Source organism: Diadema antillarum, unplaced genomic scaffold (genome assembly GCF_040938485.1).
Source record: "Diadema antillarum isolate AM-2024a unplaced genomic scaffold, OU_Dant_1.0 seq00001639_RagTag, whole genome shotgun sequence".
In the NCBI taxonomy this organism is placed as follows: Eukaryota; Metazoa; Echinodermata; class Echinoidea; order Diadematoida; family Diadematidae; genus Diadema; species Diadema antillarum.
In genome coordinates, this window is record NW_027272345.1 from 105058 (window position 1) to 124750 (window position 19693).

General features: G+C 38.1%; 1 protein-coding gene across 1 annotated transcript in view; it reads right to left on the minus strand.

The window, feature by feature from the left end:
* Positions 1-16207: 16207 nt before the first annotated feature.
* The window catches only part of LOC139711309 (carbonic anhydrase 1-like), a 70183-nt gene continuing 66697 nt past the window's right edge, over positions 16208-19693 (minus strand). Inside the window, exon 8 of the mRNA XM_071623212.1 lies at positions 16208-16478. Within this exon, the coding sequence (XP_071479313.1) occupies positions 16208-16478 (271 nt within the window). The remainder of the gene's footprint in view (positions 16479-19693) is intronic.

The window sequence follows — 19693 nt, forward strand, 5'->3', positions numbered from 1 at the left end:
TACCAGTATTTTCTATTCCTATTCAATTTCATTATTTTCATTTCCCCATCTCTTGTCATTCATAACTTCTTCATTAAGTAGGCCTTTGATAAATGATAAGATAAACTAAACCATATATTACTAAGTCTAAAAATCGACAATAACTTTTAGCTTTCCTCTCTTTTGCCCCAAAGTAGTTGTCAATGTCTTCCATGTTCCTCATGTTGGTTGCCGAGATGTTCAGATGCTGAAATTTTGGTGGGGTTACCTTGCCTCTATCCACCCCCTTCTTCTTCCAAAATTGCCCTGGTCTCCTTCAGTGCTTCCGTAATCTTTATCTTTATATATTTTTAGTTCCTAAATCGCTCGACGCCAACCGCTCGATCTATTCTCTTGGTTTTCTTCTGTGCTTTTGTCATTTTTGTCTCTATTATTTTTGTTCCCTATATCGCTCGGCGAAGACCGCTCGATTAGGTCAGTGCCTGAGCGGTTGCCGCTCGGACACCGAGCGTATTTTGGGCAGCGAGTGAAAACTGGTCGGTCACCGTTGAAATTTTAACTCCGAGTTAAAACTTCAACGGCGACCGACCGATGCCCTAAAAATCAGTGGTGCCTCGTCGGTCACTGGTCGATCACTGGTCGTTGTCCGACCGAAATTGGCTAAAAACTCGGCGACCGATCGCCGAGCAGGCTGACTTTGGGGGTCGTGACCGTAGCCTTATACTGAGTTGAGTCTTTGGAACGAACTTCTGCGGACATCTTGGCTTTTGGCATGTTTGAGCAAGGTCAACATCTAGCTGACTGATGTTTCCCAATAAAAGTACACTAAAAAAGGCCGTTGAATATTCGACCCATTCTATAAAACAAATAACGCACAGGTTTAAGTTCGTGACGTTTTGGAGATGCAAGTCACTGTCGGGTATTCACAGTAGCCGCGGTCATACTGGCATAAGACCGTCCATCCAGACTGGCAGCTAAACTTCTCATCTTAAAGTTCTCGAAGTTTGGGTCACTGGTGCACCATCCTAGGCGAGGAAGAAGAAAGAGCGCGCCGTCTGACAGGTAGTGATTGTTACGTAACTATACACACACGCACGTCACACTTACCGTGCGCTTTGGAGGCACCGCCCGCAAGCAGACAGAAGACTGGTTACGTCACAATCTTCGCGAAGTTATAGTTGCAAAAATAACAAAAACACTGCGCAAAGATTAAGGAGAATGGCCCAAACATTAACCAAAGATTGAGAAGATTGGCGGGGGTCGGGAAACATATCTAATTTGAGTGGTAAGTTTCGCGGGGAGTTTCGCGAGAAGTTTTACGAGAAGTCTAGGTCACACTGGCTAAACTTCGAGATCTATACAGATATCAATCTTAAACTTCGCAATCTTTTGCCAGTGTGACCACGGCTGTAACGTTGTGCGCTGCATCTCCACTAACGCACTCTTCTTGCCTGTGCGTTATGGGCATACTATGATATTGAAACTAACTTTGAGTGGATACGCTTTACGAACGTATCGCCTATTGTCTTTGGAATAACTAACCTTCGAAATACCAACCTTATTTCATTTCGGATTAAGATCCTTCTGAATAACGAACCTTCAGAATAACAAATTGTTCCCATGCAAATTGACATTTTTAAAGTCTAAATTTGAATGAGAAAATGGCTCTCGAAACACCGTGTCATGGTTTGATTTTATTAATCTTAAAGTTTTTTTTTTACTAAATTTACAGTGACCTGACTTAAAGATAATAAAAAGTTTTGGTACCTCAAAAGCTTCCCTGAATTTCCTTGTCTTGGTTTGTGTTTCAGGTTAAAGTACGTTGTCTGTGAGAATTACTCGCCCCAAAGTGCCCTCATGTCTTAGTAATCATGCAATAATGGTTTCGTACCAGAGCTGACGCTGTCCAGCGTCGATAAATATTGTACGAAACCACTGACTGCGACCAGCAGCGTGCAGCCAGTTGTACGCATAGCTACTGCTAGTAACTGCGACCAGCAGCCCCATACGCATAGCGTAATGGGGCTTCGCATTGTAGCATTCAGGATCATGACAGAATTAGTATCGCGGGTAAATGTCAACTTAAAATCCAAAAATTTCTTCGATTTGAAGACTTACCAATTACCAAAAGTTGAAGTATTGAAAACAGGCTTCGAACAACGTTTGGTTCTGCCAATAGTCCCTTTCTGTTCGAATTGATGACTGAATGTGACTCGGTCGAGAGGACCTTGGGAGAGCTACATACACTGGATACCATGGCCAGCGCATGCGCACACAAACATCTTATCCGTTCATGGATTTGAAATTTGTGTGCATGTGATGTGTTCGCATGCACTGGCTGTAGTATTCAGTGTACTGTATGTAGCTCTCCTAAGGTCCTGTCGACCGAGTCACATTCAGTCATCAATTCGAACAGAAAGGGACTATAGGCAGAACCAAACGTTGCCCGAAGCCTGTTTTCAATACTTCAAGTTAATTGGTAAGTCTTCAAATTGAAGAATTTATGGGATTTTAAGTTGACATTTACCCTGCGATACTAAATCTGTCATGATCCTGAATGCTACAATGCGAAGCCCGATTACGCTATGCGTATGGGACTGCTGGTCGCTATGCGTATGGGGCTGCTGATCGCAGTTAATTGCATGATTACTAAGACATGAGAGCACTTTGGGGCGAGTAAGTCTCACAGTGTTAGTTATATGAAAGGTACTTTAACCTGAAACACAAACTAAGACAAGGAAATTCAAGGACACTTTTGAGGTACCAAAACTTTTTATTATCTTTAATGTAACATCAATAAACACACCAACATGCCCCCCCCCCCTCCGCACACACGCACTCAAATGTAATTTCCTTTGTTTTGCATGTGGAGAAGAATTCCGCTTTTGTAGGTGCGTAGAGCATTACCAACACATTGGTCTAAATAACCCCAAAATGATATTTTTTATGGACATCTTGGTTATGTAAATTAGGGTAAAAATATTTTCAAAGCTAAATACATGGTCCTTAAGACATCTGCCGTCATGTTTTGATAGCATTTGCTTCAAAGTTATCTAGCTATGTAAATATCAATACCGTTTTTTACTTTCTTTAATTCTTTATTCGAATTTCGTTCAATTCTATATCACAAAATGCACGTTCACAAAAACAAAAACAAAACATTATACATAGATAAACTGCATTATACACAAACATTGTACAAAATAATGTCAATCTTACATTACACAAAGACAAAAATGCAGTATACACAAACATCGTACAAAATATACCATTCGTACGTTGTGACTCTTTTTTTTAACCAAAGAAACTAAATAGTTTTCTTTTTAACACACATATATTCTCGCAAAATGCCCTCAAAACGGAGACATGATAGTTTGCTCAAAACAGTTGGGCATATTCCATTACTTGTTTCTCGAAAGAAAAAATATACATTTTCTTTTTTTCTTCTTCTCTGAAAACCAACCAATTAAAAGTAAAAAAAAAAATCAAAAAAAGAAAAAAATGTTGGGTATTTTGAATAAATCATTTATCTGTTCTAACTGTCAGATTCAAATCATATTAATGTGCTCAATTAGTTCGTTCAATTGACTTCGTATTTGATTTATGTATTAAAAAGAAATTAAAAAGTAGAATAAAATCAATCAATCAATAAATCAATGAATTGAATATAATTTGTACTTAGCAAAAGGGCCTTGACATGTATACATGTATTATCAAACCATGACACTATATTTTTCAGGGCCATCTTCAAATGCAGCTTCTTGAATATTATCGTTGACTCCAGTTTCATAATATAGACGACTACGTATAATATATCAACTTGCGGCTAATGAATCATGTATATGATAATTTTAGTCATCTGTCCACGTTCTACCCGCATACGCACACACTTTCTCTCTCTCTCTCTCTCTCTCTCTCTCTCTCTCCATTTTTAATTGCTTTGTGTCTCTGGAACTGAGATCGTTACTACAAGATTTCAATGATTTTGTTTATTCTGTTTAATCCACTTTGTATTTTTCACATTATTTCTATCACTAAAGAAAGTGTGATGTTTGTTATGTCATGCAATTTAACTCAATTCAAATCAATTCAATTCAATTCAACTTTATTTTCATTTCCATTGAATAAACAGGGAAATTATATATACAATGCATTAACAGAACATATTTGTAATAATTTCAAAAACGTAAATTAACAAAATACATGTGATCATGAGTAAGAACATTTACGAAAAAAGAAAATAAATTTAAACTTAAACGTGAACTTGAACTGCTTTTACTGAATGTTCACTTATTTCATGTGCGTATAGATCTCGACGAATCAAACATATCTCGAGACTAAAGGAGCATTCGGGGAGAACGGACCTCCGATAAGCAGCCATGATTGGAATATCGCCACTTGACAGACTGTATCTTCAACACAACCATCTACACAATACATTTCAGAGGCAAACAAAACTTACCATACTGAAATGTACACAACTCACTGTTTATGATATTACAGCCAAGCATGATTATTCCCTTAAGACCCCATGGCCTTTAACCTTTGAGCCCATAACCCCTGGATTCATGTGATTCTTTCTTACTTCATTATGAACGCAACATGTAGGCTTAAGATTAAAATCTGATTATTCATGCAGTGTTGAATCATTTGGAGCATAATTGGAACTTTGGAGCTTAATTCTGTATCTTATGTCCTTCAAGACCCCTTTGACCTTTGACCAGTGATTCCATGACCCCTGAATCGTAATATTTCGTTTCTACTTCATTGTGATCACACACGCTGCAAGTTTGGTGAAAATTCGATCATCTGTTCCAGAGTAATTGGGAAATTAAACTTATTTAATGTCCTTCTCATGACCCCTATGACCTTTTAGTTCTGACCTTACAAAATTCTTTCTTTCGGACTTAATAATGAACGCACCCTGAAAGTTTGGTTGAAATCCGATAATCCATTCTTGAGCTATTGGAAGATTAAGTTGATTTTGTGTCCTTTTACCCAATGGCCATTGACCTTTAACATTTAACTTCATAACCCCCAAATATTTTTTTTCTCTCTTCATTATGAACACACCCTGCAAGTTTGGTGCAAAGTCAATCATCAGGGTGGTTTTTTTTTTTTAGTTATGAGGAGATTACTCTTGGTTCTTTTTTATTGCCGTTTGACCTTTTATATACCTCGTGACACCAAATTGAATCGTTTCCGTCTTACTCCTTTATAATCACAGTGTTGTGGTATTTACAACATATGCATCAAATGATTGCAGGCTCACTGATATCTTGAGAGCACCATGGTCCATTGTTCTACGGTTTTCTTACGTATGTCTCGCCTTCTGACGAAGGCAAGTCTCCACAAAGCTTTTTGCCAAGGCTCTCTCGCTGTATGCTGGTGAGCAAGTGGGGGCGAACGAAGCGAGCTCGATCAGCTGTGTTGGAGAGCTCGGCTGGGCTCGCTTCGCTCACCAGTTTGTATACAGAGGAATTCATACTCATCATCTGCAGCTATCCAGTTTCTGCCAAACTGCCTTTTCTGATTTTTAATCAATTTTTTCTTCATTTATTTTTGTATCTTTGGTTCGATTTTGTGATGCTGTCAGGGATATTCCATTATATTCACAGGTGTGAGTCCTGTAGCCGTCATTAAGAAAGGGGGCCTTGGTAAGAGTCTAGTCCTCATGTGGCCCACGTACTGGTCATGAAAAATAAAGATATTCAAAATTGGTATAAAGGGTCCGATTCCATTTCTTTACCTGACAAAAGCATGTTGTTGCATAAATACACTGCTTTGATGATAGATTCCCAAATTTCAAAGACGACAATAGGCGTTCGATAATCAATCGGCTCCTGCGTATCACTTAACTCGTCTCAGTGACGAGTTCAAGTCTAGTTTCATATGATTATTTCTTTTGCTCACGGCACATTCACACCTCTTTTTTTTTAGGGGGAGGGGTGGCAATTAGATATTCATGATCACTATCCCGATAAACCTTGCGGCCTTCATATTTAATTGTCCTTGTGTGAAGATGAAGGAGAGTCTTGTTGAGATCATAAAAAAATTTTCTTAGGTAAGACGGTATTGGAAGTTGACTTATAATTTCCCCTTATCCAACCACCGATCCACATAAGACACAACTTTGAATTCATAAGTTCCACAGTTATTTTTTTTTTGTACTTCTGGATTTTATTGATCAGATCAAAAAACATCGTGCTTTTTCATAAGTCATATGACATATTTATTTTTGACATCACAAAACAAACGTTTGATAGCAGTTATTGAAAGTAAAATTACCAGGCGTCTGATTTTTTTTTTTTGAGACTATAATCTCTAACACACGTTAACACCAATAACTCTAGAATCGCATACACAGAAAACGAGGGAAAAGAAAAAAAAGAAAAAATAGCCTTCAACAGAAACACTAAACATTACCAAAGACCAGACAAAACAAACCAAAGGCGCAAAAACCCACACTACAATCTAAAAAGCAAAACAAAACCAGAAAAACCAAGACAAAGGTACTATTCACCTAGCTCATTCATGCAATCTCCGTAACTTCCTTTCTACGATAACTTTATACACCCAGCCCTGGGCTGAAAATGCCAAGTCTCCTGTCCCTTCTCCCGGCCTGGTATTTGACGCTGCAATTTTTCGGATGATAATGTAGGACAGAGCAATTGTTTCATCAAACATAAACTGCAGTGAACGCCATGACGAGAGAAAGAGAGAGAAAGAGGGAATTAGAAAAAGGAATATAAACCGCAGTGAGGAAAAAAGGACCATCAGAGCAAGGGAAAGGAAAAAGAAAGGGGGAAAGGCATTTGACTTTCTATAACGATATAATTTATTCTATTTTCCTCCATTTTGCCCCATGCAAATCAAATCTATTTTTGCTTTTAGCTATTTCTTCTTCAATCAATCTATATTTCTTTACATATTTCACAAATTGTTGTCTTTTAGGACATAAACTTTGATACTTACAACTTAAAATAAATTGTTTACCTAATAATATTATAAAATTGTATGAAAAAACAAAATCGTTCCTCGGGTGTATAACACCATATAACACCTTTTGACATGAAAACGATTGCAAGGAATCAATTTTCCTTTTTTCCCTTTTCACAATGATTCCCAGAATACTGACGACTTCCGGCAATCAAACAACAAATGTATTATTGTCTCCGGTTCACTTCTACAAAAGGAACATCTTGAGTCATCTTTTCTCCCTGTTCGAACAAGCCACGAATTAACGGGGATCAAATTATTCAGTATCTTATATTGAGTTATTCTTAATTTTGTATCAATTGTTAGACTGGCAGGTAATTTGAAAAGAGATTTAACATCTTCGAATCCAATGTCATACATAAAATCAAAACGATCAAAAACACTAGATTTTCTAGGGTTATTCAAATGCAGATACATATTATATAAATGCTTTGTTGTTACGTTATGTAATTCCAACCATACCCTTAATCCGAATTAAAGGAATAATACTCATGGGGTTTAATAAAGGGGTGATAATCTTCACGAAGAAAATAAAAGCTTCCATTCACTTGGCATCTTCTTGAAGCAATCAAGAAGAGTGAAATACTGAGTAAACTTCAAACCTTTACCCTTACAATCTTTCCAACGCAGAGGTCGGCCGTATTCATCTAACATATCAGTTACCTTCAAAAAACCTTTCTCTACCATGTGTGTATTAACCCGTTGAGGACGAGTCCCGAGTATACTCGGGCAAGCGTCTATGGGAAATGCGTGTTGTAGCAAAATCAAACCGTCCTCAACGGGTTAAACATAGACTTCCCATGAAACAAAATGTATTTTAATTCCAGATTATTTGATTAGGTATACTTAATTCTCTGTTCTGAAGAAGTGACCACGTTTAATACCTCTAAAAACCACCGTGAAACATTAATCTTTAATTTTGAAACATCAAAATTGCAAAAGAACAGAAATTCTCCTCCTACAGGTGCTAACAAATTCAAACAAATGGATTTCCACCCTTTTGAACATGACCCAAATAACCTCTGCACCCATTTTATTTTTTGAGCTTGCATCATTGACTTTAAACAGCACATTTTCAAACCTCCCTCCTCATAATCTTTTACTAAAACATTGCGCCTTATTCTATCTGGGCCTCTCCAAATAAATTCATAAATTACTTTATTCACGTCATATATAAAAGAATCTGGTACTGAAACTATACTTGCGATATATAACAATTGAGATAAAGCATAAGTCTTAACAATCTGAATTTTCCCGTAAAGGGATAAATCTCTAAATCTCCACCTATGCAGTTGTGATTTGATATTCATCAAAATTCTTTGTAATTGTGCCTTCCGGTCGTGAAAAGAATACGAAATATCTATTCCTAAAACAGTGAGAGCAGATACATATTCTACATTCCTAAAGTTATTGTTGCACGTCCGTCTTAGGTGCAGTGGTAAACACAGATGGACCAATTCGCATCACTTTTGTCTTATCATAATTAATTGATAAAGACGAACAGATAGCAAAATCATCTAAAATCTTTGCAAGATTAGGAAAACATTGATCATTTGTTAAAGAGACTGTGATATCATCACAATACATATAGAAAGTTTTATTTCCTCCTGTACACTTAACTTTATTCCCATAATTTCTCTGCTAGATCTAATATGGAGTGCAAGTGTCTCTATGGCTAAAATGAACATATAAGGTGACAAAGGATCACCTTGGCAAACTCCCTTCCCAATCCTAAAATACCCAGTTGACCTATTATTATTCAAAACACAACTTTCATTATCATTATAAAACACACGCACAAATCTACAAAATTGTTCTCCAAATTAAGAAAAAATTTAACACTTCAAATAAATATTGATGATTGAGGGAATCAAAAGCTTTTTTAAAATCAAGGCTAACAATAAAACCACAAATATTTTTCAATCTAGAATAAAAGAGTGTCTCTGAAACGGTGCGAACCGCTTCACCTATATACCTATCTTTGATGAAGGCTACCTGGTCCGAATGAATGATATTAGGTAAAACCTTCTTTAACCTCATCGCTAACACCTTCGAACATATCTTGTAATCAACGTTTTATAAAGTAATCGGGCGGTAATTCTCAATAGATAATTTATCTTTGCCTTTCTTAGCTACCAACGTTATCATTCCTTGTCGTTGCGACGAACATAATTTACCAGACATAAAACTGTAATTCATAATTCCTACGAAAAAAGCCCCAAGTTTATCACAAAATTTAATATAAAATTCTACCGTCAGACCATCATTTCCGGGGGATTTATTTTTAGCCATCATTTTCAGAGCCGCAGTGAATTCTCTCAAAGTCAGATCTGCATCATATATATATACTTACATATTAAAAACCTAAAACAAACTTTATGAAAAGAAGTTTTTTATAAGTAAGTTCATGTTTATTCAATTCACTGTCATTGGTCACCCGAAACACAAAAGATATACATTGCTTTTGTAAGAAGATGAAAAATGAGATCCAGATTTCTTAAGTTGTAATTTGATATATTTGTATTCATATTCTTAATATCTTTTTTATATAAAGTATTGTTTTATTTATCATTTGGTCACCGGTTCCAATCCCCTTCTTCATAATATATATACACACACTTAAATACATTTTTGTTGCCGTTGATTAGTATTTGATTAGGTATTTAGTTGTGTTAAAGGGGATGGCTAGTAACCGATCAGTGGGAATCAGTGGGAATGCTGGGGGATGATTGTTCCAATCCTTGTGGGATTCATTTAAGAGTACATTATGTATCTATTGTTGTGTGAAAATCATTTGCTTCAGAACAGTCTCATATTCAAGTAATGTGCAGATAATGCCCCGTCACTGACCAGGCACGCTAACCTGGAGACATTAAACTGCGCATTTCTTGAATATGAGACCATTCTGAAGCAAATAATTTTCACACAACAATAGATATATAATGTACTCTTAAATGAATCCCACAAGGATTGGAACAATCATCCTCCAGCATTCCCACTGATTCTCACTGATCAGTTACTAGCCATCCCCTTTAAGTTTAGTTCTCTATTTCTATCGTTCAGTTTTGCCCGGCTATTTCTATTACTGCCATTATTTTGATAAATGATATTAGGATGTTGACTATGAGTCATTGTGTGTATATCTTTTTTTATTTGCTACTGAAATAATTTTGATGAATTTACTAATTTGTCGACTGTAAGTCATTTTTTTTACTCTTTTTTTTTTACAATGAATTCATATCCACGTTGTACAAGTTAAAATGTGTATTTATCGCTGTTGTTTTTTATATGAATGTTATATGTATGTCAAGTGGACCCCTTTGAAAATCAGCTGTGCTGAAAGGGCTATCCACCCTATTGCTGGAAATAAATAAATAAATCTACACAGTTATTGATCATAGGGGGAAAACCGAAAACGGGCGGGGTGAGTATTTCTTCTTTTCGCATCTACGCTACGGTTGTACTACAATTTCGGCTTCTTCTTCTTCTTCTCCTCCCCGGTTCGGTGTAAAAATGGCAGAGGTAAAAATGGCAGAGGTAAAAATGGCAGGGGTAAATATGGCAGAGATAAAAATGGCAGGGGTAAAAATGGCAGAGGTAAAAATGGCAGAGGTAAAGTTGTCAGTGGTCGTAATGTCAGTGGTCAAAATGCCAGAGATAAAAATGTCATTGATAAAAATTTAGTCATAGAAATGCAAGAGGACGAGGTAAAAGTGACAGTTTTTTTTCTTCATGTTTCTGACACTTTTGTCGCAATACGTGCTTTTCGTGCCTTCTCCAGAAATAAAGCACGGGGGAGACCGGGGAGAAACATGGGACACTCATGTAACTTGAAAAATGCTCAGCCAGTCAACAATCCAATTATATCAGTGAAAAGATGAGCCTCGGTACACCTGAAAATGGACATATTATTAACCACTATACAGCTCTACAGGTATCTTGTCAGTAAAATATCAAACTTACTATAGATCTGTGGTAGGTCCTATAGGTATTTTAATAAGTGTGCAAACTTCTGAAAATAAAATTCCTTGATAACAGACATGCAAGTATTTTATGAAAAATTGGCAGGGATCTTTTACTGTTTCTGTTACCACTGGAAGAAATTTAATAGGGCAGTGTTCTCCCCGCGGCACATGTAAATCCTACTTTGGTCATGATGGTTATCCAATTTCTCTCCAGGTTGTCTCATTTCTCCCCGCTTGATGTCCCATTTCCCCCCAAATTAGGGGTTAAACAAATTATTAATTACACGAAAATGTTTTTCTATATATAGGGGTATCACTAAGTACTGTATTATAAATTTCGGAACCTATATACATGATTATGATTATGACCTAGTTTGACAAAATATTTTAACAGTTACAAAGAATCTTTCATGATGATGCAAAAATGTCCCATTATTTCTTCCCGGTCTCCCCTACACTTTCCTGCATTTTTTTTTCTCACGGATAACCTCTGCGTTTTAGTGTAAAGGACCAAACCTCCCACCCAGCCGCCAACGTCTCTAAGTTTAGACTAACATAGTGACAGCGAATTGCCTGCAAACAGGTTTTCTTACATGGTTATTTTATGTTATTTTCTGTGACCCACGTGTATCAAAGGATATCATTTTTGTGAGAAATTTGTCATTTGCATATATTTAAGGAGCCTTATTATAATCAATAATGAAAAAATAGCTTTAATTCATTTTCCATGATTACTTCTCATGCAGCAGAAGTGTTGTAATCGATCTCATATATCAATGCAGGACAGAGCTCTGAATTTGCTACACGAGCAAACCCCGGAAATGACTATTCAAACTGAACTGCTAATAAAATAAAGACTTCTCAACCAAATTTATTCTGATGTTATTTCAATGAAGAATGGATGCTCCACCCAAACCAGCTAAAATACTATCGCATTTTGTCCGAGCAAAGTCCTAAAAACCTGCTGTTCAAATTTTTGGGGCCACCCTGTACAGTGTAAGCTCACCGTAATATTGTCGTTTATCTATTTGCATCTAATCATCAAAGTGCCACAGTTTTCGTAGCATTGTGGTCTTTCCAAGCAAGTGTAAATGGCCCTATATAATTTATAGTACAAACTCTGCCAAATGTAGCGACTTCCCATGAAAACGAGTAGCATTAGTTCTCACCTTTAAACTGACATGGTGCAATCTGTATAGTCACTGTAAACAGTTTTTGAATGCATACATTATAAATCAAAATCTGGAAGTCAATCACGAGCCCCAAAATGTTCTCACACTCCTGTGCTACATACTACTTAACTACCCCCCCCCCCAAAAAAAAATGTTTGTTAATCTAATGAAATGTTTTTAACGATCAGAATGGTAAAATCTTCGTTTGACACCAGGGTATATCCATATTTTTGCTGAAAATATTAACGAATTTTGAGACTGTATATTTTTGTTACTCCCCTTTTGTAATTTCAGCTGAAAGATTCGTTTTACTTTTTAGTGAAGTTTTCTTACTGTTGTTGTATAACGAGGGAACAACGTCATTTTGGGAGGCTGAATCCACCAATCTTCACCAACACACCATGTTGATAAATTTACTACGGTAATCATAATGGAATCTGACTTTGGAGCAACAGCTAAGTTTGAAAGGCATCAAACATTTATTTTTTATTTTCGCCTGCGGATTCGTTCAACAATAATTGAAAGAAATCCCATGGCAAACTATCGGTTTTTACTCTCACTAGAACAGTCTATTGCTAATGTTCGTCTCCAGTTTTAATAGGCATAAGTTTGTAAAGTGACCACAAAGTGTTAATTAAACTTCGAGATATTTGTTTTTGCGCCATGTGATACTTGAACAATGTAATAAAATATTTTGCAAGAGCTTACTTATGTCTGCCGTTACATCTGCTGTAGTTTGTTTTTTTTTTTGCGTTTTGTATGTTTGCTTCTACAAGTTATGTCATGATCAGGCCTTGTGAGATTATAGGCTCCTACGAAACCTGAATGTGAGAAAATAACATAGAACAGGTGAAAAATTAGCGGTTTGCTTCGACTATGTCTCCTTCACTTCTTTACACTAAACAGTTAAAAAATGGAAAATAATGACAATATACTAGCCTGGACGTGAGCGGAATTCGTTTGTGTAAGAGTGTGTATGTGAGAGTAAGTATATCTGCGTATAGAAGTATATGTTTATACCAAAAGTGGGTTCCTGCGTGTGTGTGTGTGTGTGTGTGTGTGTGTGTGTGTGTACGTGTGTGATAACTTCATTGGGCGAAACAACGTAGGATTATACTGTTTAAGGGGTTTGCAGCATTGTTGGAACCTCCCTTACAATGATAAATAATTAATATTAATGATGATGATGATAATAATAATAATAATAATAATAATAATAATAATAATAATAATAATAATATTATTATTAGTAGTAGTAGTAGTAGTAGTAGTAGTAGTAATAATAATAATAATAATAATAATTTCCCATAGGCCTACTAGGCTCTTAGCTGGTTTGATATTCCTCTGAAAAGACAGATTACGCCACTGCACTTGAATCAAACTCAGAATAATGAGAGTGATCTATTAAAAAAAAAAACATACTTCCGTAAATATTCTTCAGATCTGCAGTTTGGATTTGATAATTCGATAGATACAGTTTGCTCTGGCTAGGTTATTATTCAAAACCTCTTTATACGTTTACCTCTGACGAAATCGCTCTCATTACTTCTGACATTTTTACCTCTGATATTAACTCTTGACATTTTTACCTCTGACTTTTTTACCTCTGCCATTATTACCTCTGCCATTATTACCTCTGACATTATTACCTCTGCCATTTTTGCCTCTGCCATTTTTACCTCTGCCATTTTTACCTCTGCCATTTTTACCTCTGCCATTTTTACCCCTGCCATTTTTACCTCTGCCATTTTTACCCTGCCATTTTTACCCCTGCCATTATTACCTCTGCCATTTTTACCCCTGACATTTTTACCCCTGACATTTTTACCTCTGACATTTTTACCCCTGACATTTTTACCCCTGCCATTTTTACCTCTGCCATTTTTACCTGGCACCCTCCTGGTTATGCCCTTAATTCTCCCTCTAATGAAAACTTTACATACATAGCACTAACATTGTGAGATTTAGGTATTGCTGACCTTTGACTCCATTGACTCACCATTCTCTTCGTGGGGTTTTCTCAGTTCTCTTTCTTTCATTTTCTTTTTGTGCCTGTTTTCTCTCATGAGCTCAAATGATTTATGCTACCTCCAGACTCCTAAGGTTAATATCTTTGCTTAGTTTAGCCTAGTTATATCAGTGCTGTTTATAGTAATCGAGTCGTATTCCCTCAAACGCAAACACACCAGGGGAGCAATAAAACAGATAACCCCGATGCCGGTATGAGATCCACCTAGCTCCAAAGCAAACGTCTGTGCTAACAGACCCAGCGCCAGAGCTCTCGGCAAACGAACAGCTCTGATCGGGTAGTGCATGGAGGTGGTAGCACCTACTTGGGTAGATTCGTGGAGGTTCATCGGCTTTAAGAAACTAGACACAACGAACAGTGCATGAGATCACATCATATTTGTTGATTTTTTTTTTCTTTAACTCCCCTCTTTTTTTCTCTTTCTTTCTCCATTTCATGTTATCCACAGCTTTACCAGATCATCATTACGAGCTATCCAATAATGTCCTGCGGTAGATTTCAGAATATTGCAATATTGATATATAATTCTATACACATCGAGTCAGTGTATCCACATTCCATTCATCACCATGGCTACACTATTACCAGGCGCCAATTCTGCGACCAGTTCGCATGACTTATGCATAGATCATTCACAGCATATCCCTGCACCTTCTTTCCCGACCAGTCTTCTACTGCAACATTAATGGTCGGCCACTGTGGCTGATATCACGCCATATAAATTATACATGATATCATAGATGGATCCTAAACTCGCATTTCACGCTTGTCGAATGTGCGATTACACACAGCGTGCGACCACGACATCCTGTGTTAACTAGACCCAAGTCAGTGACGGTAGTGGACTGTGTGGAGAGGAGCAAAGGTCATGGACATAAACGGTCCATTGAGACATTCATTCATCGTCTTAGTGGTAAGGTTAGAGTAAATATTAGGGTTAGGTTTAGGTTTAGGGTTAGGAGTTTGGGTTAGGGTTAGGTTTAGGTTCAGGATTAGGATTAGGACTAGGGCCAGGGGAAGGGTCAGGGGAAATTGCCCAGGGGGTAATTGTCCTAGACCCTCATTCATAACAATTGTATCACTGTCAGAGTATATAGGTGGCTCGTGTCTGTAGAAAGGATTACCTGGTCGGTCAGTCAAGTGCGCGAACCAGAATAATCAGTCAAGTATAATTAGGGTATACATGAGCGTTTGTTTCAAATTCTTCTAGAAGCACTAAAGTGGGCGCACACTGCCAAATGTCACTATACATCATTTTTCCCCCGATTTTTGACTGCATGTCGCCTAATGGGCAGCCATATTGGTGAAATCAAATATGGCTTTGTTATTATGGCATTATTATGGCAGGTTGTGTATTTCGTATTGTGTATTTCAAATAAAGGGCCATTAAAGGAAAACGGCATGCTTTTCGCCGTGAAAGCACTTTGAGCTCAATTGTGCTCGCCAAATCCCAAGCACAGGGTGAGCACCACCCGCAAGACGCAGAAAAACACCAACCCAGACGAATTATTTCGACCTACAGATGACCGCCGATTTTCTCCCTACGTTCTACATGTCGCGGATTTATCAGAGTTTATTATCAATTCATTCTAAATCATGACATTCTTCCGTCGATTTTTTTTTTGTGGAACATTTAAAAATGACTTTCCCCTTTTGTCTTTTGTTTTCTTCCTGAGCGAGGCCTAAATAGCAAACAAAGTGTTGTTGTAGTGATGGTCGGGCAGTGGCCCTTTTGCATATTATCAAATCAAAATCAAACGTCTACATGACGTTATGACAATGTACAGTTTGGATGACGCACAGGGTGAAGGCCCGGTCACACCACCAGAGCTTTGCTTGGGCGTTCCTGGAGCGATGAAAAAAAAATTCATCACCGCTCGTAACCGTTTATCACCGTTTAACAGAAGTTGGCCTCCGTTAAGGCAATGCCGAAAACGCTCGGCCCCCGCTGATGGTCCCTCCTACCGCTCCGAAAGTTTTGAGCTGTACAAAATATTGCGAGCAGTGAGGAGCGGCCAATTTTCCGCTCCGGCAAAGTTCACCATCGCTCCAACAACGCCCAGTCAAAGTTTGGCACCGCTAGACCCAAGTTCGTGGACGCTTGGGTCCGCTAGGCCAACGCAGAAATCCTGAACGCTGGACCACCGCTGCTTCGCCAGCTTTGCCCGAGCGGTGATTAAACGTTGCACAAACTTTGGTGGAGCGGTTGTAAGCGTTTTACGAGCGGACACGGGATTGCTGGAACGGTGTCGGGCGTTGAAGCAGCGATCCATTGCGGTGATGAACTTTGGTTTGGCGTTGGTATGGCGGTGTCGGAGCGGGACCAGAATTTGGCTATGAATACGGGGAGAAATGGACCAGGAGCCCATTTGGAATCGAGCTGCCGTTGAGTGCAGACCTCATTTATATCGACTTTGCTCAAAGTTACAGTAAAACTGTACTACCATGGATGCTGAGAGACTTGCTATGATTGGTGCACTAGTCCAGCAGCAGAATCTTCTTAGAGGCATTTGCCTTTCCTTCTCCAGCCTTCCTCTGCTTTTGTCCACATGGCATGATGAACTTCAACTATCGACTTCTATCAAAAATCTATCAGAACTTCTATCAAAGCGATCCGTTCAGCTCCGTAGTCAAAAGCGGTATGCCGCTAAACCAACTTTAAACCCCCGCCGAGCCAACTCCCGCACGCGCAGAACGCCGCTCTAGCAACGCTCGCGTCACCGCTAAACCAACTCTCGCTACCGCTCGCTACCGTTAAACCAACGCTAAAGCAACGCTGGCTTCAGCGATGCACCGCTATTAAAGACAACGCCCGTGTTTTAGATTTTTCCCCATTTTGTGCGCGGTGACGAGCGTTGTCAAAATTCGGCCCCCTCTTCCTACCGTTCAAGGAACGCTCCAGCAAAGTTCGGGCGGTATGACCGGGCCTTATACTGTCAAGTACCGAGTGTACGGTTGACGGATAAAAAAGAACGAATCGATTTTCAGATATAGAGATGGAATGAATGGAATAGGAGAATAGAAAATAACGTATAGGTGTCTTCTCTGTTCGGAGGGTGTGGGGGTAGTCTTTGTACTTCCCGCCCACTTCGACCTTGATATCACTGGTAGTCTAGAGTGGGATTTTTTCCTCCTTATTGTCACTTTACATCTCTTATGAAGCGAGACTTTTCTATTCTTTTTCCTATACTTACAAAGATTTTAGCAGGAAACATAGAAGCATTTACACTTACTCTGATTATTTCTCATCACTTTTTTTTTTAAAGCCAGAATTTTTATTTACACTTATACCTGTGAACGAATTATCAACAATTATTCAAGATTACATGTTTACAGATGGAATGAAAAGACAACAGAACACATTATTCATGGCCGACGCAGCCGTGGGGCCGTTGGGGCTCGGGCCCCCACACTTTTTGTGCACCATACAAAGGAATACATAAGGTGTCATCACTTTGTGCCCCCACACTTTTTTTCACCCGGAAGAATGTAAGTGGCACTAAAATAGAAATAGATAGGGATCTTGTAGTATGGCGGCGGTAAGGTTGAGCCTTTCTTTCTTTCTTTTTTTTTTCTTTTTTTTTTTTTTGCTTGTTAGCTCATGAAACCCGGAAGTGGGCCGCCACACTTTTGAAAACACTGCGCCGGCCCTGTTATTTATGTGTATTTGTTCTGCTCCTCGGATCGAGTACACTCCACGTATGAAGTTTGCATCTTGTCCCCTCGTCCTTGATATCCGTTGTACCAGAGAGTGGAATCTTCCCTCCCCTTTGTCACCTTTGGCACATCTCATGAAGCGAGACTTTTCATTTAGGTTTTTTCCCCAATTAAAGGGATGATATAGTATTGGTGGAAGTGAGGACTGGGGTTTCATATTTGCGAGATACCAAGAAACCATCAATGAAATGGTTATACGGAAGGATACCATTCTAAGAGGAATTCAGAGTTTATTTTACGAAAATCGGTTTTGAAATTGCTGAGACATCCAAAACCAAAGTAAAACAAAGCGATCGTTATGAAAGGTGGGTCGCAACGTTAGGATCACTCTATTTTGGATATCTCATCATATCATTTCAATATCAACTTTCATCGAAAAAACGCTGAATTCCTCTTAAAATTACATGCCCTTTATATTTCATGATATTTTTCATTATCTCAAAATCTTTATATACCTGAAGTTAGGTCTCAACCAAAACTAAAATAATGATCCCTTTCACAAATAAGTTTTGCGAGGGTTTGATAAAACTGTGTCGTGAAATTCAGAGACAAAATGGTGTGGTCATCTTGCAAACAAGCACAACACACAACACACACACACACACACACACACACACACACACACACACATTCACACCTCTGTATGTATGTATTTTGTATGTAATATTTAATATATATATAGTTAATATCTTACAACTTTCATTTAACATACAATTTCAACTGTCATCTACACGCAGATGGCTCCTGTTCAAATCTCGAAGTAGACAAAATCAAAAAAGAATTTCATAACATTGGTCGTTGTTTTTTTTTTTTATAATCTCCAAACAATTTATTCAACAGACAGGGCGTAAATAACGACACAAATACGATATCATTCTTATAGAAGGCAAACAAATTCTTAGCCCTGACGGATATGATTATAAGTACTTTTACACACACTCAAACAAAAATATTATTATATAACATATTTGATAATAAGCCAGTTCGTAGTTCAACATTGCGCATAAACAGAATGATGAAGATCATTTTACACTAACAGGCATGTTGCTTTTTTCAATTCACTGAGATAAGCATCTGTGATGTAATGATAATTCATGAAATCCTTCAACATGAAAGCAAGCCTGGTATTCGGCAATATTCACCAAACAAAAGTTAGTCAATGCATTCGGTGCAAAACAATGAAAATTGATACTTTCTGCAGTGCTACTGGAGAACCCTTCTCGCTACACGCTATGCCAGTTCATTCTTTGTCTATAATATGAATTTCATAAATTGTCACGCCGGGTAAACGCAAAGAAGAAAAGGGTAAATAGCCGAAGCAACTGAGAAAAATACCAGGCAGGTCATATGTATATAACGTGCACATGAGCTATTACGAACTGGCTTACTATGTACATTGTACAGTGACGTGTAGGATGATTGTACGTCAATGTTCTTTGGCCAATGCTGGCTAGTAGGGGGCGCCCCAGGATTCATACTGCGAATTTTCCCGCTACCTGAAAGACTCTGATACATGTAATACCAAAGAATCTTTCGACGGCCCAACCTAAAATTCCCCGAGGTAACACTGGTTAACCCTACATCTGCTCTGAGTCAGTGCCGATTGGCCCAGAAAACCCCACAGCGATGATGATGTATTATCCAAAATATCTTAAGTCCCCGGCGCAGAAAGGGTTTCGTATGTTGTCAATGGTTCCCGAGTAAAATGTTGCGTCACCACTATGACCCGTATTAGCCACTGCATGTGTTTGATACTCATTGCTGATGCAATTGATGTTAATTCTGTCAATATCATCAACAACCTGTAGAAATTATGGGGCCAGGAGGTTTAC